General features: G+C 36.6%; 2 protein-coding genes across 4 annotated transcripts in view; both read left to right on the top strand.

The window, feature by feature from the left end:
* The window catches only part of obscna (obscurin, cytoskeletal calmodulin and titin-interacting RhoGEF a), a gene marked incomplete at its 5' end in the record, with an annotated part of 41,602 nt that extends 39,497 nt beyond the window's left edge, over nt 1–2,105 (top strand). The window contains 4 exons of the mRNA XM_079383577.1: nt 36–259; nt 813–909; nt 1,025–1,174; nt 1,424–2,105. Coding sequence (XP_079239703.1) covers nt 36–259; nt 813–909; nt 1,025–1,174; nt 1,424–1,601 — 649 coding nt within the window. The 3' untranslated portion in view covers nt 1,602–2,105. The remainder of the gene's footprint in view (nt 1–35; nt 260–812; nt 910–1,024; nt 1,175–1,423) is intronic.
* Nucleotides 2,106–2,266: 161 nt separating this feature from the next.
* On the top strand, nt 2,267–10,576 carry dmap1 (DNA methyltransferase 1 associated protein 1). Of its 3 annotated transcripts, none has more exons than XR_013782218.1 (12): nt 2,267–2,397; nt 2,775–2,879; nt 3,020–3,111; nt 5,891–6,089; nt 6,219–6,377; nt 6,495–6,662; nt 7,108–7,293; nt 7,514–7,585; nt 8,129–8,201; nt 9,058–9,344; nt 9,698–9,808; nt 9,993–10,576. XR_013782218.1 is itself a non-coding variant. In XM_079382607.1 (12 exons), exons 2-12 carry the CDS (start codon nt 2,784–2,786, stop codon nt 10,008–10,010), a joined length of 1,395 nt encoding a protein of 464 aa, XP_079238733.1. In that variant the 5' UTR covers nt 2,267–2,397; nt 2,775–2,783; the 3' UTR covers nt 10,011–10,480. The 3 variants fall into 3 exon arrangements, 2 of the variants coding, with proteins under 2 accessions (XP_079238733.1, XP_079238734.1); XM_079382607.1 differs by having other exon boundaries at nt 9,698–9,742; nt 9,993–10,480; XM_079382608.1 differs by lacking the exon at nt 9,993–10,576 and having other exon boundaries at nt 9,698–9,860.
* The last annotated feature ends 13,140 nt before the right edge of the window (nt 10,577–23,716 follow it).

The following is a 23,716-nucleotide window of genomic DNA, read 5'->3' on the forward strand; positions in this document are numbered from 1 at the left end:
AAATGACCTTACTCTTTACTCTTGATGGCCTACAGGAATTTATATTCAGAAACACAGGTGACTGACCTACTAGAGCAGATTCTGAGTGCTTTGGACTACCTGCACAGCAGACGCATTGTACACCTGGACCTGAAGTCGGACAACATGCTTGTGACGGGCCGAAATGTAGTGAAGATTGTGGATTTGGGCTCTGCTCAGCCCTTCACTCCAGGACAGGCACTAAACATTGAACACATCAAAGAAATGACAGATAATAAAGGTATATCAATGATACTGTATTATGTACTGTAGAACAAAAAGTTGCTGTGTTTTTATTCAGTCATTATAGATTACTGTTGCAATGTTTGGGGTCAGTTTAGTCAAATTGTTTAATGGTTTGAAATGCTTACCAAACTTGCATTTATTTGATCAAAAATGCATTCAAAAGAAGTAGTATTGTGACATAGTGTTTAATTATTATTAAACAGCATTCAAATAACAGTTTTAATCTATTTTATAATGCTATTTATTCTTGTGATGACATTTTTTAGTATTATCAATGCTGAAAACAATTGTGCTGCTCATTTTTATGGAAACGCTCATACATTTTTACTGTTACTTTTGATCAATTTAATGCATCCTTGCTGAATAAAAGTCTTAATTTCTTTAAAAAAAAATCTTACGGATCTCAAACTGTTGAATGGTAAATGTACATGGAATTACTTTCATTTTCTGAGCTGCCTGGCATCTTAAAAGAAAAAACAAGTATCCAGTATCTTATCTCCAACAAACCAATTTAGTTGATGAAAAATATTTTCTGTTCTGTTTGTTAGGTTATATTGTCCTTCCTAAAGCTCCTGAAATCTTAGAAGGACAAGGAGTTGGACCTGAAACTGATATCTGGGCTGTTGGTGTTTTGGCTTTTATAATGTAAGTCCTTTCATTCAATAAATCCGTAAGGAATAGTCACAGCACCATTAGGGCTTCCTTATTGTTCAACCAATATTCATTGATTTCCACAATTTTCTTTAATTTTCATCTTTAGGTTGAGTGCAGACAGTCCCTTCCATGCTGATATAAATTGGGAGAGGGATCGAAACATCAAAAAAGGCAAGATCCAATTTAATCGTTGTTACCCAGGTCTCTCAGAGGGAGCCATCAACTTTATGAAGAACACCCTGAGCAACAAAGCCTGGTAAATTCCACAGATGTTTGCTTATTTTGAGTGTTTAAATCCAAACAACAGACAGTGAGATTTCATGTCATCGTAGTCAGATGATGCTTTAATGGCAGAAAACTAATCAAAACTAATATCATTATGACTTTCCATAAGTAGAGCCAAAACCAATAGTTAAATGGATCCTGCTTGTAAACATGATGTGTTGGCTGAATCAGTTAATATGTGGACATAGGCAGTATTTGATGTGGCTTTATGTTTCACCAGGGCAAGACCGACAGCTGCAGAGTGCCTCCAAAACCCCTGGATACAAGGAGACCATCCTCCCTCCAAACACACCGACTCTGTGGTCTGTTTCTCAACAGACAAGCTGCAGGCCTATCTCAGGGATCGAGAAGTCAAGCGAGACCACGTCCGCACAAAAATGAATCTGCCCTTCCCATAATTCAAGGGACAGAACATATTTGGAGGCTGAAAGTGATGTGTGAAACTGTGAAATGCTTTTTGTAGTTTTCTTAAAAGCTGTGCTGCATCTATCTATCTATCTATATGTGGATTTAAGATGTAGAACAGGTTATCACTTTTCACTGTTATCACTATTAAACAGGTTATCACTGCATTATATTTCTTGCATTTTTTAAAATTCTGTGGCACTGCTCGATCAGGGACAATTTTATAGTATGATTTACATGATGTAGTTAAATGCAGTATTTTAGTCATCAATTATATTTTTTCTCATTTTCATGCAAATTTTACTTAATGTATAAGGTTTTATTGATTTAGAATTTTAGCTAATGTATAAGGATTTTATTGGTTTTGGCCTGTAGATTTTATAAGAGTAGTAAGGTCAATTTAAGGGTTACTGTTGACGATAATAGTTTCACACAATGCATGTATGTTTTTTGTCTGCAAATTGCCATGCACTTACAATAAATGTATTATTACACTGTAAAACTTGTTGTTTTGTTTATTTAACTGTATGCAATGACAGAAGACATTTTTAAACACGCAAATCCCAAAGCAAGGCATTTTATGAACACTGGTTGAGGACAGTATTGTAGATGCACTTCTTCGTTTTGACCGATAGGTGGCGATCGAGTGTATCAAGATGCACAGAGGAGCCGACCATCGAAGAAGAGATCTCCATCTGCCGTTGAATATAGCATTTCAGCTAACACTGTACCGTAAATAAAGACAAGCGTATATATTTTAAACACACAGGCTACCCGTATTTTTGTCAGGTAAGATCAAAAGTTACTTTTAGTATCATTACAGTTCATTAATGCAGTTCTAGAAATACTATATACGCTCAATGCGGTTCCCGCCTGTCAGGTAGCATGTAAGCCCATTGATTCCGAGACTCCAGTTCATTAGCGCTTCGTTTATTAGCTATGGTTTATATCTTTATCATCTACTTGCTCAAACAGACCCAGCAGACAATTTTGAACCTTTAACCCTGATGTATTTTCTGTGTTAGGGGGTAACGACTGTCATATATAGTTCAGCAAATAGTTCATATAACAAAGACGATTCTTATTTTCAAAAGCAAACCAAACACTTCATGGTATATGTATATTATAGTGCACCTCTTTGCTCATCATTTTGTCTAAACTGTTAGTCCCTCATCATGGCGACCGGTGCTGATGTGAGGGATATTCTGGAGCTGGCAGGAGGAGACGATTCAGGTCCCATCAGCAAGAAGGACATCATCAACTCAGACAAGGTAAACTGTCATAGAGAACCAACACCATTGGACTTTTGCCTATAGTTAGAGCTTTAAAATTAGTTTTATATTTTACTGTGACATGTTTTGGCTTTGTATTATTGAGACAATTTTCATTCTGTTTGTTGTTGTTGTTGTAGAAAAAAGCTAAGAAAGTGACAGAGACTTTAACCTTCAAGAGACCAGAAGGAATGCACAGAGAAGTTTATGCCTTGCTATATTCAGACAAAAAGTAAGTTGGCTTTCTCTGCTCAGCCTATTCACCTTTATTGCCCATATTATTATACTGTATTTGCATTGGCTGCTAAAAATTGATTCCCATGACTTAATGGCAGATCATTTTGCGGTTTGAATTGATCATTCTTTGAAATTAGTAAAATGAATAACATGTTTTGCTGTATTAGTTGTACAGCAAATAGGTTTGTATGAGTTCATACAGTCATGGCCAAAAATATCGGCACCCTTGGTAAATATGATCAAAGAAGGCTGTGAAAATTAATCTGCATTGTTAATCCTTTTGATATTTTATTTAAAATATTCACAAAAATCTAACTTTTCATTGGATAATAAGAATTTAAAATGGGGGGAGATATTTTTCTCAAATACACGTTGGACACAATTGAAATTCTTTGACACCCCTAGAAATTCTTATGAGTAAAATATCACTGAAGTGTATTCCCATTCATATTCACAATTTTGAGTACTTGAGCATATTATCCAGCCATGGCTTCCAGATATAAATAGGAGGGAAATCAAAGCCCAAATTCCCTTAAGCATCCATCACAATGAGAAAAACCAAAGAATATATTTCCGATGTGCAGCAAAACATAATTGAGCTTCACAAATTAGTGAAGTGGCTCTAAGAAAATTCCCATTTCAACAATCGGGAATAATGAAGAATTTCCAATCAACAAAATATTACAAAACTGCCTGGAAGAGAGGAAAATACTCGCCAAGGACCACAGCTGGAGAATTGCTGAAAATAGTTGAGGCTCGGGGTCAGAAAACCTTTTAAAAAAAACTGCTGTATTTTTGATGTTGTGGGCCTATATTTCTGCTGGAGGTCCTGGACATCTTATTTAGACACATGGCATCATGGATTCTATCAATTACCAACAGATAAAAAAATAAATAAATGACTGACTGTTAGAAATCTTATAATGGGCCATGTTTTGATCTTTCAACCGGACAATAATCCAAACACAAACCTCAAAAACAACACAAAAATGGGTAACTGAGCACAAAACCAAACTTCTGCTATGGCCATTCCAGTCCTCTGACCTGAACCCTGTAGAAAATGAGTGAGGTGAACTGAAGAGAAGAAGCACCGTCATGGAGCTGGGAATCTGAAGGGTCTGGAGAGATTCTGGATGAAGGAATGGTCTCTGCTCTCTTGTCAGGTGTTCTCTAACCTCATCAGGCATTATAGGAGAAAATTTAGAGCCGTTAAACTGGCAAATAGAGGTTTCAAAAAGTATTGAATAAAATGGTGCCATTAATTGTGGCCAATGCGTATTAGAGAAAAAAAATTATTTTCAATATTTCCCCCCATTTTAAATTCTTATTCTCCAATGAAAGCTTAGATTTTTGTGAATTTTTAAAATAAAAGATCAAAAGGATTAACAATGCAGATTAGTCCATTTAGGCGTCATTTTACTTTACAGTCAACACCTCTTTTATGCCCAGTGCACCGTAACCCCCTCTTTCCTCCCTCTCTCACTGATAAGGCTTTTGCGGCTTGGCTGAAACGTGGGATCATTTCTATTAAGCATCTCTACTTTGACTGAACGTTTGCTTCATTTGAACATTTGACTCAAGTTTTTAACTTGCCAAGGTCCCAGTTTTTTTTTCAGATATTTGCAAATCCGGGACATTGTCAGTAAGCATTTTCCCGGGTTCCCCATGAGCCCACCCTCCACCCTTGTCAATAGTATTTTCAATACCGATCCTTACCAAAGAGGAGCTATCTCTACAATATACAATACTTTGTTTGCATGTCACCCCCTGGATTCTGATCGTCTTCGGATTACCTGGGCTAGGGACCTTAACATTGAGATGCAGAGACATGGCATTTGGCTTTAAAAGGTGTTCATAATTCATTAGTTTGCGCTCGCCATGGGGTTTCAGAGTCAAATTCTCAAAAATTTGGTTACCCTTCCTTGAGCATGTTAGAACTCTGCAGCTGGATGTAGTCTCTCTTGATTAATTATCCATCTACACTGTACTATTATTACTCCATTTATCCCGATTGTGCACTTGTATTGCCATGTTAGTAGCACATATTTGTAACTAAGCTATTTAGTTATTATATATATATATATATATATAATAATAATACATTTAGCAGACGCTTTTATCCAAAGCGACTTACATTGCATTCAAGTTACAGTTTTTTTTTTTTTTTACATTTTTTTTTTATGAGCTCTTGCTTTCCCTGGGAATCGAACCTATGATCTTTGGCGTTGCTAGCGCCATGCTCTACTATTTGAGCTACAGGAAATATTGTGAACTATTATCATAAAGTAACTTTTTTCCATTTTAATATAATTTAAAATGGTATTATTACTGTGATAGCAAAGCTGAATTTTCAAATCATATGATGATTTGGTGCTCAGGATACATTTGAAGAGTTCATTTGCAAAAACAGATAACTCCATTTTTTACAATTCTCAAAATTACGTTTTTTCATTGTGCTTTCCAATTAATCTCAATCACACTGCAGTTGGGTTAATTTGACTAGGTTAAAAAATAACTTTAAAAAACAGCTAACGCAATAAAACAATAAAAGCATTATAACATAATAAAAAACATGATTTTTGAACATTTGTAAAAATGGAGTTATCTGTTTTTGCAAATAAACGCTTCATTATTTTTTTCAGGATTCTTTGAGTAAAAGGTTCAAAAGAACAGCATTCATGAAATAGCCCTGTATGCTGCTCGTGGACGCTGATACTGTAACACTGAAAAGTGACAGCATATAATTAACTTTTGTATGGTTTTGCTTCTTTCAGTCGGGATGCTCCACCCCTGTTACCGAGTGATACTACGCAAGGCTACCGGACAGTGAAAGCAAAGCTGGGCTGTAAGAAGGTGCGGCCCTGGAAGTGGATGCCCTTTTCCAATCCAGCCAGAAAAGATGGAACCATCTTCCATCACTGGAGGCGTGCAGCAGAGGAAGGAAAGGACTACCCATTTGCTCGCTTCAACAAGGTAGGAAAGAGAGGGTCATACTGAACAGAGTAGGAGAAAAGAAAAAATGCCATTGGTCGAGGAGAGAAGAGATTGTGTATTATTCTTGTGTATCATTCTTGAAATTCATCTTCTTATTCCTGTTTCAAGACTGTGCAGGTGCCCGTGTACTCAGAACAGGAGTATCAGATGTATGTTCATGACGATGGATGGACGAAAGCTGAAACGGATCACCTGTTCGACTTGTGCAAACGTTTTGACCTGCGGTTTATTGTTATCCATGATCGCTATGATCACCAACAGTATAGAGTAAGTTCTTCATCATGATTCCGCTTTGTACCGAACATAAAATAGTAACTTGACCATGAAGGACGTTTGCTTCCTTCTAATCACATTTTTTCACTGACTTCATTGATATTATTGTAGAAGCGCTCTGTAGAGGATCTTAAGGAGCGTTATTACAGCATTTGTGGCAAACTGGCAAAAGTTCGGGCAGGAACAGGTGCAGAACCTAAGATCTTCATATTTGATGCTGGTCATGAGAGACGCAGGAAAGAGCAGCTCGAAAGACTTTTCAGCCGCACTCCAGAGCAGGTGAGACCAAGACTGATCTTTTTCATTCTGCATAAAAATTATTGCAACAGGGATGCAGCGTGTTTACACAGGATTTAGTGAGACTATGGGGGGTGGAAGAAACATTTATGCATTATCAATCTGGTGCACTTTGAGAGCTCCCTCCAATTTTCAGTGTCAATTAGAATATAATAATATTGGTACTATTTTTATCATCCCTTAACACAAATATATCAGTATTGTAATACAACTGTATTGTAAAATAAATGTAAATAAAAATGTTTTTACTTTTCAGTAAGAAAATTATCTTCGCATGACAATTTCTTTATTTTGCATTTATCTCGGTGTCTGTAAATAATATTGGTAATTAATGGGACACAGTGGAGATACTAGTGTAAGTTTGTTATATCTGATGGGGACAAGCTTGATCCCATTTAGACATTGTCCTTCCTTTTCCTTCCTGTAGGTGGCAGAAGAGGAATACCTGATCCAGGAGCTGAGGAAGATTGAGACACGCAAGAAGGAGCGTGAAAAGAAGGTCCAGGACCTCCAAAAGCTCATTACAGCCGCTGACACAACGACAGAGATGCGCAGAGCTGAACGCAAAGCCACCAAGAAGAAACTTCCGCAGAAACGAGAGATGGAAAAACCTGTAATTATCTCTTTATTTACACCTTAAACTGTCTAAATTAAGTTTTTAACCTGTCTGCTATTAGTAATAGCAGTTTGATGGGGGGGGGTTATATTTTCAATAGCGATCGTTCTAATTTTGCACTTTCTTTGCCATATGTAATAAAAAAAAATCTGTACAGTACACTTTAATACTTTCTAGCACTTGCTTCTCTAATGCCTTCTCATCTGTCCAATGGCAGGCTGTTCCTGAAACTGCAGGCATTAAATTCCCAGACTTCAAATCTGCTGGTGTTTCACTACGGAGTCAAAGAGTAAGATCAACTTACACGCTTCGACAAAACTGACCCCTGATCCGTTTCTTAATGTACGGTCTATGCAGAATATTATGATACATCCCTCTTCGCTGCAGGGTCCTGTGGCGTTTAACTTCTCTCTCATTAGCCAGGAGGTGATTGATTCACACAGTCATAGGTAGAGTAATCTACGCAGGAAGGCATTCCTCTTAAAGAGTAATGAAGGGAGGTCGCTCTATATAAAACGCATTAAGGATGGTACTGGGGTAGTGTATGACTCAGATGTGGCTGGTCATCTGTTAGTCAGACTTGGGTGCATAAACATGTTTTGATCTGCCCTCTCTGAAGTGCATTTCAGGGGTATTATGAATGAAGGATGACCCCATTTTTATTCCATTGCCCCCACGTTTTTCTACCATGTAGCCATTTGAGATTAAAGGTGTTAATGTTCCAGCTAGAGTTCCAACACCTCATGGATTAAGACACGAGTACAGAAGCACAACTTTAGTTTACTGAAAGTTTATTTGTAGATTTTGTTAACTAATGAATTTGTGTGCTTAGATGAAGCTGCCCAGCTCAGTTGGACAGAAGAAAATAAAAGCAATTGAACAGATCCTGACGGAGCATGGAGTGGGTGAGTAGCATTTTTAGGAGCATTCCTTCTGTCTTCTGACTTCCTACCGATCATATGGTTCTACTGAATAGTAATAAAGAGGTTCAATTTAAATTCTAATTATAATTAAAGTGATTCATTTAGAAAAAATTCTGTTAAAATATTGATTTAGCTTGGATATGCATATAAATGTTCTTTTCTTGCATTTGCATTTCTTGTACAAAATTAATATAACATTTTATTTAAAAAAATGTAATGATAAATTGCTGAAAATCACATTAAATAGTATGGATATTGAGACTTTTGAATGGGGTTTATTAATGATTTTTTTAAAGAATGGAGAGCATTATATGGACAGGCTCAAAGCAGTTATTTACTCGTGAAATGGAAATTGCAATGTTTGAGCTTTATTTCACTTAAAATAACTTTTAAAAGAATCGTTTGTGACTTGGACTACAATGCTCATGCTGTATACTATTGCATGCTGCCTGTTGGGACAAATCAATAAAAACATACATTTATATAAATATTTATTTAAAAAAAAAAAATGTATTTATATTTTTGTTCCATTATCCAGTACAGTGCCTTTTTATCTAATAATATTCAGTTCAGACTTTAAACTCTGATATGACTTATTTTGCCATGGTCCAGAAAACACTGGCATAGAATGAAATTATAGATTAATCATGGAAATTTTAGAATCAGTGTTAGGATTGTGAAAGCAGAAATTCTTTACCCAGGTATAGTGTTCTTCATCTAAACCTTCTAAAATCAACTCTTGCAAACAAAAAAAGATAACTACAAGTTCTAAACACAGAATTTGCTTTGAACCATCTCATAACGTATCCCTTTTTTCCCTTTTTTCTTTCCTCGACAGACCTCAACCCCATGCCCACTGAGGAGATTGTACAGATGTTTAACGAGCTCCGCAGCGACCTGGTCCTGGTGTATGAGCTGAAGCAGGCCTACAGTAACTGTGAGTACGAACAGCAGATGTTGCGGCACCGCTATGATGCTCTGCTTAAAGCAGGGGGCGCCGTCACACCACAGAGCGAGAGCTGTGGAGCACCTGAGAGTCAATCCTGGCTTGGCGCTGATGACATCAAAACCGAAGCCAAAGAGCAGATTATTGATGTGGTTGGAGCTCCACTCACTCCAAATTCGGTGAGTTTTCAGAGGAAGGTTTTTACAAGTGCCTATCTGTAAGTTGCCATGACATTAAATTATTGGTTTGGTAATTCATATGATTTAGTGATAGACGATATGGCAATATGATCTCCTTTTAAACATTAGAAATATCTATTTGAAAATATCCAACTATTTAGTTTTTTATTTATTTCATGTATTTTTACATACTCATTTTGGATTATTGATTTAAAGCATACATTTTTTCCAAAATTATAAAATAATATTTTTGTAAATGAATTAATGACTTTGATTTTAAAATTAAACTCAAATCTTTCAAAAAAAAATTCACTGGCATTAATATTTCAACACGTTTTCTTCTCTTTTCACAGCGCAAACGCAGAGAATCTGCCTCGAGTTCCTCATCTATCAAGAAGGTGAAGAAACCGTGACATAAATTACTTTGTAAACTCAATTGGACGTTTTTGAAAGAGGATAGAGAGGTTTGTGGAGCTCTCTTAAGTGATTGCCTGCATCAGGGTCAGAGGGTGAGGTTGTGGTTGTAGGTCATCTGTTATCTGCTCTTTTGATGACCGCTCTCTGTGTTAATGTATTCAACTCAGTGACTACCCTCTCTGTCCACCACCCCTCAATACCACCTGCTTCCCTGCTCTCTCCATTCTCCAGACCAAGCCTCTACCATGACACAGACCACCATTGACAACCTATTCCATTATACCACCTCTTCTGTTCAACCAGGCAGCCCAAACCCAGATGAACTGTAAATTGGCAAAGAGAGCTAATCGGCACATGACAAGACAGAAGCAAGTAGACAGAAAAAAAGAAACGTCTGCTTGTCTGTCTGAAATGAACGTATGCTGAACAGATGGTATGAGTGAGTCTGGATCCTGTTGGGGAATTTATTGAAAGAGTGTTTGCTTTTTGGCTGCATCTTGATACAGCAGGCTCTGGAAAAATGTCTCATTTTTTAGAGGTGTCCCTGTCTAACTGGCGTCTTTACGTCTACCATTCTGATTTGCCTGTTTTCACCAGCAGTCCTGCATTTTCTCAGAAGAGCCAGAGTGTCACCCATCTCAAATAGATACTCTTGTATGTTGAGCTTGTTACCTGTAAAATGTCCTTGTGTTTAATAAATGTTTTTTTTTTTCACTTTTAATTTGCAAAAGTTTAATGCAAGGAAACAATGAATATTTTGTATTATATCACTGGTTATCATCTAGGAGGTAGAATATAAATATCCTGTGATCTTTATTCGGTGCTGTAATATGATTGATGTTTCGGTTATTGACTGATTTAGATAAAAAAAAAAAATGCAGTTGTAAAAACACTAAAAGCCAAGTTAAAATTTTCACCATCATTTGATATTGAAGCTGAAAGCGTTAGCTAAACACACCCATGCGTTGATTTGTTCCGTGTATTTCGCTGCGCATTTGTGAGGCGCTCCGTGCGTTTTAAATTAGCTGTCAAGCGCGCGCATCAATAACGTGAACGGCGCGAGCTCTGCCGCTCATCATCGCCACTTCATGAATTCGCGGCGATAAAGACATCTCCAGTAAATTCATTACAGTATTGAACATGACAGGAAACATTTATAATTTACATGTCAACTCCCGCATAACCCGCCTCTCAACTGAGGCAGTAGCGTAACAGAAGACCTTCTAAGGTTTGCTATTAAAGTAGCCTTTATTTTATATGACAAATTTATTATATTTAGAAGGTAACACCTTGTTTATCTGTAGTTGAAAATAAATGTTATTAAAATGCATGTATAATTTGAGTTAAATAACTAAAAAGCTGTAATAATTGTATATAATTCTATAAAAATATTAAGTCCACACAGAAACGATTTCGTTGGAATCACTTGCAAAATGGCTTTCAGAAGGCCCCTTCTCACCAACAAAGGTAAGCATAGTTCTCTTTGATAACTATAGCTTCTGCACCAATTGCCGATAACATTCTGTTAATTAAGTGTGTAGTTCTGCTGTTTTAAATGTCCAGGCTCTTTGAAATCTGGATTCTGATTGGCTGTCAGTGTTTTATCGTGTTCTGAAAGTGATTCCAACTGAGCTATATCGTTCCTGTGTGTCATTATTGTTATACCTGTGGTGTGGACTTGTTCTCATATAGTTCTTGTCACACAAACTATAATGGCTGTTACTCAATATTATCAGTGTGCTATTTTAATACATAAACTCTATACACTATAAGCCATTGTGGACAAAATTCAGACAGTATATTTTTCTCCACCAAAGAAAATGGCTTCTAAAGAAACCACAGCATCAGGCTTTGCTGGTTGCTATTGCACAGTAATTAGCTTCAGCAAGTTTTAATTATTTTACAAGCTCTCTTAACATTGTTTTAAATATGAGGTAAGTGGTAGCGTCCACTGGAAAATAATTAATCCTCTTTATATTTCTTGTCAGACTTTAGATAATAAAGCGGCTTCCATGGTACCTGAGGAAAGCTAGCAGCTGTGATTGTTGAGAGAAGAGAAAGTGAAAAACAGTGGTAAAATTGATTCTTGGTGTCTATATTTCATGTTGGAAATTGGCTCGTAAATCCCGACGTATGATCTATGGTGGCCATCCTTGGGAAAAAAAAAATCAGTAAGTGTGTAATTTCTCCCTTGACAGAACACAGCCGAAAGACGATCCTTCTTTTCCCCGCTCTCTCTTCCTCTGTTTCTTTTCATGACTTTGTGATGGCTCCATCTCATTACAGCAAATCCATTTATCAAACGTGTTACTAAGCAAATCTCATTCCAAAATACTGAATGGGCATTTGTGTCATTCTCAGATGAGGATGAAGGTCATGTGAGCAGTCTCATGTCTTTCCTCTTATGCTTTTCATGTTTATTTTTTGTCTTGAATGCAGGGTGAATTGCTAGTGTTCATGTTAATGTGATTTTGGGAGCCCAAACAGGGTTATTGCATTGCTACCCATGTGAAAATGTAAATGGCTGAGCATTCCTCCTTAGTGGGACACCAGAAGTAAGGGGATGGAGAGGTAAAAGGCATCAGGCAGAACCCTGGCGGAGTGGTTTATTATCCCGACGAAGAAGTGATGGTGTGAAACGAGAGCTCTTTATCAGAGGCACTGGAGTGGAGGAGAGCTTTTTAATCATGGCCTAAGAGGGGTGAAGGGTTTTTATCATAATTGAAGTCTTTCCAGGGCTAATTGTGGCTATACGTCATTGTCTGAGAGCACGCCTAGAAGCAGATGCAGTAGGGATATGATGGAGAAGAGTTAGTCAAGAAAAAGACGACTTGAGGTCTGTCATCGAGGGAGCGAGTCTTTATACAGTTTTCATCACTCTATCAAAATGCATAGATCTCCATCACAGTCAGATGATGATAATGAGCCTTCATTGAACTCCACAGTAAATGTTCTGAAAGGGTGAAACTCATTTAAAAATCTAGAAAAAACTTATTGTCTGATGACATTTTTTCATTTTTGGAATATCAACAAAGGTGAATTCATTTCCAAGAAAGACAATGAAATTCTTTATTTGAGTTACAGTGGACTTTGCTGACTTCAGATTTGAGAATCAATAGTGGACGTCTGCAGGGAAAGGTCAGTGTAGCTCATTTCAACTTCCTTTTACCTATTAGATGAGGTTACTGTCCCAGTCACCCGTTAGTACTTATGCTCACGGCTAGTTTTAACCACCCCAGTCTGCTTTGGACGATGTTTCGTTATCCATGCCCTTAGATGGTTAGAACAGGTTATTAAATGGGGACACTTTGTGTCTCTCTGGAGAAAACTCATCACTAAGTAGGACACCTTGGTAAGAGGGAGAAATGGAACTGGGGACAGACATAATGCACTTTTCTATAGACCTTTTTCCTGAGTAACGTTAACCGATGAGTGGCGCCATGACGGATTTTAACTTCCGTTGGGGTGCTCTCGTCTTCCGGTCTCCATAGAAATCCGTTAAGCGGGGTAAACAAAGATCGACTGAATTTAAACTTTTTCAATATAACTTAATATAAAAATGTGCGGAGGATTAATCTGTGCTGTTGTTGGCTGTCACAGTATCGGCAATAAGCTAAGGAATTAAAAGTACTTGTTTTGCGTATCAGAAAATCTGTCATGTCCGGCGCTGTATGCATGGCTTGCAGCACTTAAGTTAAAATACTGAGTGTGAAATAATAAAATGTTAAAATAATGTTTGATCTTATCATTCTGTGGACAAAATCCCGTGAACTTTGCCCCCATTGGGACTTGTGCGCTCATCTGTTTTCAATGCAGCTAAACTCGCGTGCTTCGTGTCATCTTCCCGCTCATTAATAAACTATGACAGGTCCTACTGCAAAAAGTCGACACTGTAAAGTGATGCGCCACATAATTTTTAACATAATTTTCATAGTTTTCACATTATATTATCGGCTTGGAAAATATGTAAATGTGACTATAGAAACCGGAAATGTAAAACACCGTTCTAGCCAGGCGAGACTTTCGCGTTCAGAAAAAGGTCTATACTGCAGAAACATTTACATTCGTGATTTACTAAATGCAACTTATTAACTTTTTAATTGTGTAGTGGCAAGTGTGTGGTAAGGGTTTTTTTTTTTTTAAAGAAATGAATACTTAAATTCAGCAAGGATGCATTAAATTGATCAAAAGTTACAGTACGACATTTATAATGTTATAAAAGTTTTCTAATAATAAGAAATGTTTCTTGAGCACCAAAATCATGTGACACTGAGGTCTGGAGTAATAGCTGAAGAAAATTCAGCTTTGCCATCACAGGAATACATTACATTTTAAAATATATTAAAATAGAAAAAAAGTTACTTAGTTAAGATTGTAATAATATCTCACAATATTACGGTTTTACTGAGTTTTTGATAAAATAGATGATCAAACAAGCAGGCTTGTTGAACATAAGAGACATCTTTCAAAAACAACAAAAAAACCTTTCTTATACAAAACGTATCAATGGTAGTCTATTTATTGTATAATATATATTAGGGATGCATACTTTATCACATATATTTATATGAAATATTTTATTTGTATAAAATATTAATTGGTTATGTAGTTTTGCTAATTTTTTATACTGTACATTATAATGTTGTTATGCCTAAATTCACTCCTAGCATTGAAAATCATTTTAGCAAATTTTTTTTTTTTTTATTTACAGTAGGCATAATATTATTTTATTTATACTTTTAATATCGTTCATAACTGGAAAATAATTATCGGCACATCTAATGAATATGTGAAGAGTTTATTTAAAAAAACAGAACGTTTTTTTATTTCAAAAGTCTTTTTTTTATCGTACTTGTTACCGTGTTTTTATTGTGTTTCTTTTTAGCTGTATTTTTAGTTATTTTTTAACCTAATCAAAAAACCCAACTGCATTTTGATTGAGATTAATTGGAATGCACAATGAAAAAAAAAACATGATTTTTGAAAATTGTTATGAATGAACTGTTTTTGCAAATGAACTCTTCTTATGTAACAAGATCCTTATCTTTTAACAGTATAAAGGAAGTGCTTTTGAAGTGACATTGACAAGCTTTTACTCACACTGTTAAGTAAAACATTGTTTAGTGCATTGAGAGAAAGCTGTTTCTGTCCCATCTAGCAGCCAAGCCAATAAACCAGATGGCTGTGAGCAAGACAGAGAGTAATTATTCTGCTCCATCCCTTTGACCAGCACTGCCTCAATTATCAGACTGACGTTTCATTAGCTCCAGCAGCTGATGCCACAGTGGAGGAGCACTGAAGTGTGGTGAGAAGAAGTGAAGGTAAAAACGATTCATGCTAGTTGCTAACCTAGGTTGCTAATTTTAGGAACCATTATATTAAATCCCCAAAAATGCCTAAGCCAGGGTTACGTTTGCTATCAAAGCCTTGGAAATTTAGTTGCCGGTTGAAACAGGCTTTGTGTGTGTACTCTGAGAGAGGTTATCGCAGGGCTAAGCCCAAGGAAAGTGACAGATTTAAAGGATTCAACCCCAAGATGCTGTTGAGCTATCACGGATGACAGGCCTCTTCCTCTGCTGTCAATTTCAGCAAGAGATTAAACCCAAGAATAAAGCTTGGACCATAAAATTTGCAAAACTCTGGTACCTCTTGTCAAGACTTTGTCATATCTCTGAACCATCATTTGAATTTCACTTTTGAGTCCAGTGATATTTATTGCTTTTCTATCTATAAACAGATTGTTGTTGACATGGCCTCGGGTGAGCGAGGCAGATTTATCAATTCTCTAAAGGCACTAAAGTGTAATCTTCAGTCCTTCCCAATGTGAGAAAATCAATACGTTCAGCTGGAATCCTGAGCAGAGGGGTTAATTACAGCTCAGGGTGCTTGTAGAAAGACAAGATTCTTTGGGAATGCATGTCAGATTGGCTGGATTCATTCAGTGTTTGCATGTTTGGGATAAGGTTGTGTTTAAAGCATCTTTATAACAGTTTACAAGGCAAACCTTACATTTGAATGTATGCTTACATAAAAAATCATGCTTTAAAAAATGCTGAAATTATGGCATATTAAATCAAAATTATGAAATAAAAATCAATTATGAAAACAAAAAATTTTGAAAATTAAAGGGGACACTTTTTAAAATTATGGCTTTTTATCCATTTAGATTTTTTAATGTCTTAATTGTGGCATTTATATGTCATAATTATGTTTTATTTTATGATGTCAATCTTAACATTTTGACTTAGTATGTCATAATCTCATGAATATGACTTCTCTCATGATTTCGACTTGTGATTTCTTTGATTTTTTTTAATGTGGCAGAAATAGGCTTCCATAGAAACCTCATTAGCAAGTCTTCATCTTTATACTTTACCATTCACAGTCCATTATTAAGCTATTACAAAATGATCACAAAATAAGGATATAATTTGCAATTTTCATATTTTTGAATATTTGACTTGTGTTGAATGAGGGCAGAGAAGAGAATTAGAGCTTTAAGAAAGGCTCATAAAGTCTTATTAAGACCGATCCGGAATTGGTTTAATGATGTCTAATAGAGGGCGCAATCACACATTTAATGCAAAGATCCCTTTTGGCACAGTGCATAGAAATGAGTCAATTATGTATTCATTAGCGGCGCAGACAGACTGTAAGTGTTTGTCTTGATAGCAATGTTTAAAAAGCTACTAATCAAAATTGTTTTAAGTGCCTAAATGCACAGTTTGGAAAGCTGGGTGTTCGGGATAGTTCGCCTAAAAATGAAAATACTGTCATCATTTACTCTCCCTGTATGACATATTTCTTCTGCAAAACAATTTTTTTGTAGAACTGTTTATTTTGTTGTTGTTGGACCCTATTGACTTTCATTTTATGGCAAAAAAAGTTCTAAGTTTGCAATGACATGATAATTAGTAACTAATAACAGAATTACATTTTTTTTGGTTAACTGTGCCTTTAATACACTAAATTTTGCTGAAGTGATGTCATATTTCCGCCACATCTAACAGTTCTGTGGTGAGCAGCAGGAGCTGCAAATAGATCCGTTTTCCTGTTTTGAAGAGTGCGATGTGTTTTGTGTGCTTTAAAAGAGCTTTCAGGTCAGATGTTTCCCTCTCTTTTCTCATTCTTTGTCACTTTTTCTATTTCTTTCTCACCGCCCCTCCCCTGCCTTCTCGCGCTGTCACCCTTTACGTTGTCCGTCGGCGGCGCACACAATTACAGGCTCTGATTGCTATCAGCCAAGGTTGGGGGGCTTACAAATTAGGGGATAAATAGGATTTCCTACATGCTGGATGGCAAAGGCCAGGGAATGGTAATGAAAAACTATACATCACAATCAGCGCGACAATCCTATTCATACAGCCAGGCATTACACTCACTCTTTATAATAATAGCCAAATGACAGTCACGGCCGTAAGGCAGCAGCGAGACGCTCCCCATAAGCATCTCCCATCTGAACAACATCTATGCCCAGGCTTTATTGTTATGCCGCGGTGTGATGCCATTTGCACACTTTTTTGAGAGAACTTGATTTATTTCTTCATTGTTATATCCCGTGAGTTTATGGGAGGCCTTTCTCTGTGAAACTGGCTTGTGGTTTATTGAAATATTGCTGGATTTGAGCTGGATTTTTATGATTTAGGACTGTTAAAAAATGTGTCTTGTCTCCTCATGAGAAGGAATATTGCTGTGTGGCCATTTTAGGTTAAAGACGGTTTAATTTCTAAACATTTTGAGGTCTTGTTTGTCACACAAGTGCATGCTTATACCCTACAACACAGAAAGTGTGACAAAATATAGAAAAAGTTAACTTTTTACATTGTTCTGCACATCTCATATGGCTTATTTTAAGCTTCAATTTGCATTGCAGAGCCCTAAAACCTAACAGACAGAGAAAGGAAATTTAACCACTCTTGTTTCTCTGTCACTCTGGCTGAGGGACAGACATTCTCGAGTAGATGAAGACTCATTTACTTCCACAATCAGTCGCAGAAGATCCAATCTGTCCCACAAAACACGCACACACTCATTCTGGCGCACAGAGGTTGTCAGACTGCTGTAGGACTGAATCCACAGACCCACTCAGACCACAATTACTTGCGCTATAATGAGAAACTCTAGTCTGCCCACTTCAGTATCGGACTGCCACTAGGAGGAGATGGAGTCAATTAGAATGCATTGCACTGACAATGCAAACTCATTCACTTAGCCTGCCTATTGACAACCTATCATGACATCCCTCAGAGAGGATGTTGCAGTAATTGGCTCTATTTTTATTTTTGGTAGTCAGTGGTCTAAGAAGCATCACAAAATGTTTTCTGCTCAGGACATCTCCTCAAACTTGTGTAGTTTCTCTCGACTTGTGTTTTGGTGAAGTTTTCTATCTTCACCGAGCCACTCTGAATCTGTTTTAGTTGACTGGTTTACAGTTACTCTACAGTAACCTATGGTCTGCAGTATTACGGAGTATTAATTGTAGCTAGTTTAGATGAATATCCTGTGTTTAATGGCATTCTGATCGTGTTTAGACCGGTGGTTCTCATCCTTTTTAACTCCATGGCACTTCATTGTATTTTTGGTACTTTTGTTGTAATGACAAATCTACTGACTTCCAAACTTGTTTAAAAATAAAAAAGTTCATTAGCATTTCCATTTTTCATGTGCAGTTAATTTGCTTGAGTCATTTGAGTCATTTTATTTATTTATTTTTCAATTATATTTACCTCTCAAATATATGGAAGAGGATTAGAGTCAAGCAATAATAAAAATGAAAACCATCTCAATATTAAAGTCATTATAATGCGAGATTAAACTCATTAAATTTAGATAAAAAAGTCTAAATAAAATGTCAAGACTAAACATTAAATTATGAGAAAAAGTCTTTGTGATTCGAGAAAAAGGTCAAAATGCTGAGAATGAACACACTTGTCATGTTCGTTTTATCTCATTGGACAGTGGTAGACAGCGTCTGAAGTGGTGTAGGTTGGAGAGTAGTGCTCGTGGCTGTAGAATATGATGCAATTGACTAGGGTTTGAATCCACTTTTGGCCAAACTCACTCTTCTTCCTTTTCTCATTACATAATCACATATCACATCGGAAAAGTGGAAATCAATTGCCTAACGAGTGTTTAATAATAACATATTAAATTGGTAGGTTTAGGGGTAGGTAGGGAGGGCTTTGTTGTCCGACGATGTGTTTATTCTCAGCATTTTATTTGGACTTTTTTCTTGAAATTTAACGAGACTTTTCTCGAAACTCAGCCACTACTCTCAAAATTTAATGAGTTTATTCTCAACATTTTATTTAGACAATTTTCTCAAAATGTAACAAGTTTAATCTTTCATTATAATGACTTGAATCTCGAGATGGTTTTATTTTTTTATTATTGCTTGGCCCTAATCCTCTTTCGTACAAATATCAATTTCTACATTATAAAATATTTTAGCTTGACATAACTTGAAAAATGTATATGAGAACCGTGGTTCTTAAATAAAAATGACAGTTGTTGAGAGAACGGATTAAAAATAAAAAGATGATGTCAGCTTACATCTTGATTTGTTCTAGTTTATTTTAAAGTTTCTTTTGTTCGTTTTTTGTTTCATTTTCAATCATTTTAAGCTATCCTTTAACCCCCGTGGAAGTATGTCGCGTCCCTCTTGGGTCCTGGTTCCCTGGATTGAGACTCCCTGGTTTAGACTGGCTCATATAACCGAATATATGGTTTTCCTCTCTTGTTCTCCCTAACTAATCCAGTTTTCTACTTGAGTGATAAAAGATTCCCTGATTTGCTTTTTGGGAATCATCTGATTATAAAATGATAAAACAATTGCACCTAGGGCCACTTTAGCTTCTGGCAGTCTCAAGAGAGATCAATCACATTTTATCAAATTCTCAGAGAGATAAAGGGAATGTACACACACAGCACAAATACACACATACTTATAATTTATTACCAAGGTGACAAGCAACCTGACAGCATTTCGATCAATACCACAAAGAGTAATCGACGATAGAACGACTTGGGACAATGGCCCGCACTTCCCCTTGTGAGGCCATAATAGATTGGCTGAGGAATCTGATGGCATGAGACACAGTGAGGTGACTGAGATAGGGCAGCAGAGGGATTTTGTTAAAGCTATTATCACAACGATAGATAAAAGTGCTTAGCTTATCTTTTTTTTTGATTAATTGCTGATTTCATTGAAACAGTGTTTTGTATTTCAATACTTAAAATCCCAAGATAAATCTTCTTTTTACTGAATCACGACCAATGTAGTCAGTTTCGCGAACAAATGATTCTTATGAAGTGGTTCTTTGTAGTGAGTCAAAACATACAATGCAACCAATGTAGTCTGATTCGCAAACAAATTATTCTTATGAAGTGGTTCTTTGTAGTGAATCAAAAACATAAAACACGACCAATGCAGTCCGATTCCCAAAAAGAATGACTGTTATGAGTCGGTTATTTTAATGAACTTTTCAAATAGATATTATTGATCTGAATCCAGTCGGAAAAACTGCATTCGCATAGAAACAGTGTATATGTGTGGAATGGGTGTGTGTATTTTGTTTGTAAAAAAAAAACATGGACATTGTCATTGAAACTCAAATGAATCAATATTGCATAGAATTTGGAAATATGTATGGATGCCTAACACTAATATTGATGCCCTGACTAATTAATATTAGTTAATATGATTGTTTGGGTATTTTTAAAACAAGAATACAGTCGTGGGTCTTTTTCTTTACCAGTTCAGACCAGCACACTGTCAATACATCTCAGTGAATCATTATTCCATCACCAGTGGGCAGAAAGAGTGCATGCCTATGTGTAATGGACTGTGGGAAGGGCCAGAGATGAGACTTCTTTCTTGGGTATGTTGGCTCATAGTCTTCATCATATTGTCCCAACAGAGAACTGACTCATCCATCAGTTCCCTTCCTGCTCATCCATCAAAAACCACCAACTTGCAACCACAAACACACACACCTGGCTTGTTCTAGACCACAGGAACCAATGAAGAACAGCGGGGATTGCTTAATGTCACACTCGCTCACTTTCATGCTCTCATTCATGTGTGGTGAGACGGATGCAATCGTTATAACTCGTTTTCCTCTAACTGAAATGGGATGTAAACGTACTCCCCTCACTTGTGAGGTCAGCCAGTGGGATGTTCAAAAAAGTTTTACAATGCTCTTGGTCAGCGTCACCTCGGCTGCCCTACGCAGCCAAAAATCAATCCACCAAAACAGCCCACTGAAGAGATGAGCGAACTGGCTAATTCACTATCGATCTGGACATGGAGCGATACTTCTCTCTCTTCAGTTATGGAGTATCCGTTATGGTTCAGTTCTCAAACCAGGGCAGAAAAAAAGAGAGATGTTGTATTCCACAAAGCAGCTCCTGCTCTTGAAATTGTCTTTTGCAATCAACTCTCCGGTTCACACTTGAGCTTGTAATAGTTATACACTAGCATTCAAATGTTTGGGGTCAGTAAATCTATTTATTAGTGCTGTCAATCAATTAAAACAATTAACTAATTAATCGCAACATTTTTCCTAAATTGCGATTAATCACACCTAACATTACCTGTGCCCTTCAGTAAGTAGGAAATATACAGAAATTGAATTAAGTTATCAAACACTAAATTCTAAATTAAATATAGATGAATGCTTAAAGCTACACAAGTTATTGATTTCCTCTTTTTTTTTTTTTCTTTTGTTCTTTGATTAACAGACATCATAGCACCTTGGGTGGTGATGGCGCAGTGGATAAGACACATGCCTTTGGTGTGAGAGACCCGGGTTCGAATCCACTGTGAGACACCAATGTGTCCCTGAGCAAGACACTTAACCCCTAGTTGCTCCAGAGGCGTGCGACCTCTGACATATATAGCAATTGTAAGTCGCTTTGGATAAAAGCGTCAGCTAAATGTAAATGTAGGTTATTTTGACTGCTGTACCGTTTCAGCACTCGTTTGACTAGTGCCTGTCACTAAAATGGAGTGTGCATCTGAAAAGTCTCCTGTTCAGTGTGGTCGAAAGGATAGAGACAGAAGCAGCAGTTGTGAATGTGGTGGCCAACCCTAGCTCCACCCCTGCGTTAACTGCGTTAAATATATTTAACACCGTTAAACTGGAAAAATGAATCGCCTGAATTAACACGCTAATTTTGACAGCACAATTATTTATTTTTGGAAGAAGTTATTATATTACTTATAATTACTAGGGGATGTATAAGGATTTAATATATAGCCTAATAAGGATGCATTAAATAAGGATGCATTAAATTAATCAGATGTGACCGTAAAGACATTCGTAATGTTACAAAAGATTTTTATTTCAAATAAATGCTGTACTTTTGAATGTGCTATTCATCAGAAAATCCTGAAAATACCCTCATCATGGTTTCCACAAAGATTTTAAGCGGCACAACTGTTCTTAACATTGATAATACTAAGAAATGTTTCTAAAGCTCTAAATAAACAAATTAGAATGATTTCTGAAGGATCATATGACACTGACAGCTGGAGTAATGATGCTGAAAATTCAGCTTTGCATCACAGGAAGAAATTACTTTTTCTTTTTTTTTAATAGAACACAGATATCTTAAATTGTAACAATGCTTCATAGTATTACAGTTTTTACATAATATTCTTCTTCAAAAAAGATTATCAAATTAATTGGTGAGTATATAATACTGACATTTAAAATATTGATTCATTGATTTTATTTTTTACTTTTGAATGTGTGTAATATTTTATAGAAAATATAAATTATAGTACAGTTTTGTGTTATACAACTATACAGTATACAGTTATAAAACTATACGGGTATTCAAGGGCAGACTTTAAGATAGTTTAGATCCTACCTCTCCTATCGCTACCACTTTGTTTATTTAAATGGGGAGTCATCTCAATTATCACCAGTAAAGTATGGAGTACCACAAGGATCTGTCCTAGGTCCTCTGCTATTTTCAATATACATGTTGCCTCTTGGTAATATTATTAGAAAATACGGGATTAGTTTTCATTGTTATGCTGATGATACTCAACTATATATCTCAACAAGACCAGATGAAACTTCTAAACTATCTAAGCTAACAGATTGTGTTAAAAATGTAAAAGATTGGATGACCAATAATTTTCTCCAATTAAATTCGGATAAGACTATAGACAATATTGCTTATTGGACCAAAAACAGTACACAGAATCTCTTGGATTACAATTTGCAACTGACGAATGTACTGTTATGTCCTCTACAGTCAAAAATCTGGGTGTTATATTAGACAGCAACTTGATATTTGAAAATCCTATTTCCCATGTTACAAAAACAGCATTCTTCCATCTTAGAAACATTGCAAAACATGCTACCTGTTTCTGATGCAGAAAAGCTAGTTCATGCATTCATGACCTCTGCATTCATGACCTTCATGATTACACAAGCTTCAGGCTGGATCCAACCCTTAAAAAAATGTGAGATAACCGAACACCTGAGAAGAGATGATGCCAACCCCTCAGAGGACCTCAGATGATGCAAACCATGAAACAACACATTGAACTACCAAATTTTGCAATAGGTTTGATTGCAACATATAATCACTGTTAATAGTGTTCATCGTCTGTTTGATTACGTCATTAACTGATTTTTACCGTACAGTTCTGCCATATGAAAGTGGCAGACATGTGGCCAAGTATGGTTACCCATACCCGGAATTTGTGCTCTGCATTTAACCCATCCAAAGTGCACACACACAGCAGTGAACACACACCCAGAGCAGTGGGCAGCCAATGCTGCGGCGCCCGGGGAGCAATTTGGGTGTTCGTTGTCTTGCTCAAGGGCACCTCAGTTGTGGTATTGAGGGTGGAGAGAGCGCTGTACATTCGCTCCCCCCACCTACAATTCCTGCCGCAACCTTTGGGTTATGAGTCTGACTCTCTAACCATTAGG

Source organism: Barbus barbus (genome assembly GCF_936440315.1).
Source record: "Barbus barbus genome assembly, chromosome: 28".
Taxonomy (NCBI): Eukaryota; Metazoa; Chordata; class Actinopteri; order Cypriniformes; family Cyprinidae; genus Barbus; species Barbus barbus.

What these genes read in the sequence shown, in the direction of transcription:
- dmap1 (XM_079382607.1), top strand. Translation starts at nt 2,784, where the DNA reads ATGGCGACCGGTGCTGATGTGAGGGATATTCTGGAGCTGGCAGGAGGA. An exon ending in TCAGCCGCACTCCAGAGCAG is followed by an intron (nt 6,663 to 7,107) that starts GTGAGACCAAGA and finishes TCCTTCCTGTAG; the next exon opens with GTGGCAGAAGAGGAATACCT. An exon ending in TTTCACTACGGAGTCAAAGA is followed by an intron (nt 7,586 to 8,128) that starts GTAAGATCAACT and finishes TTGTGTGCTTAG; the next exon opens with ATGAAGCTGCCCAGCTCAGT.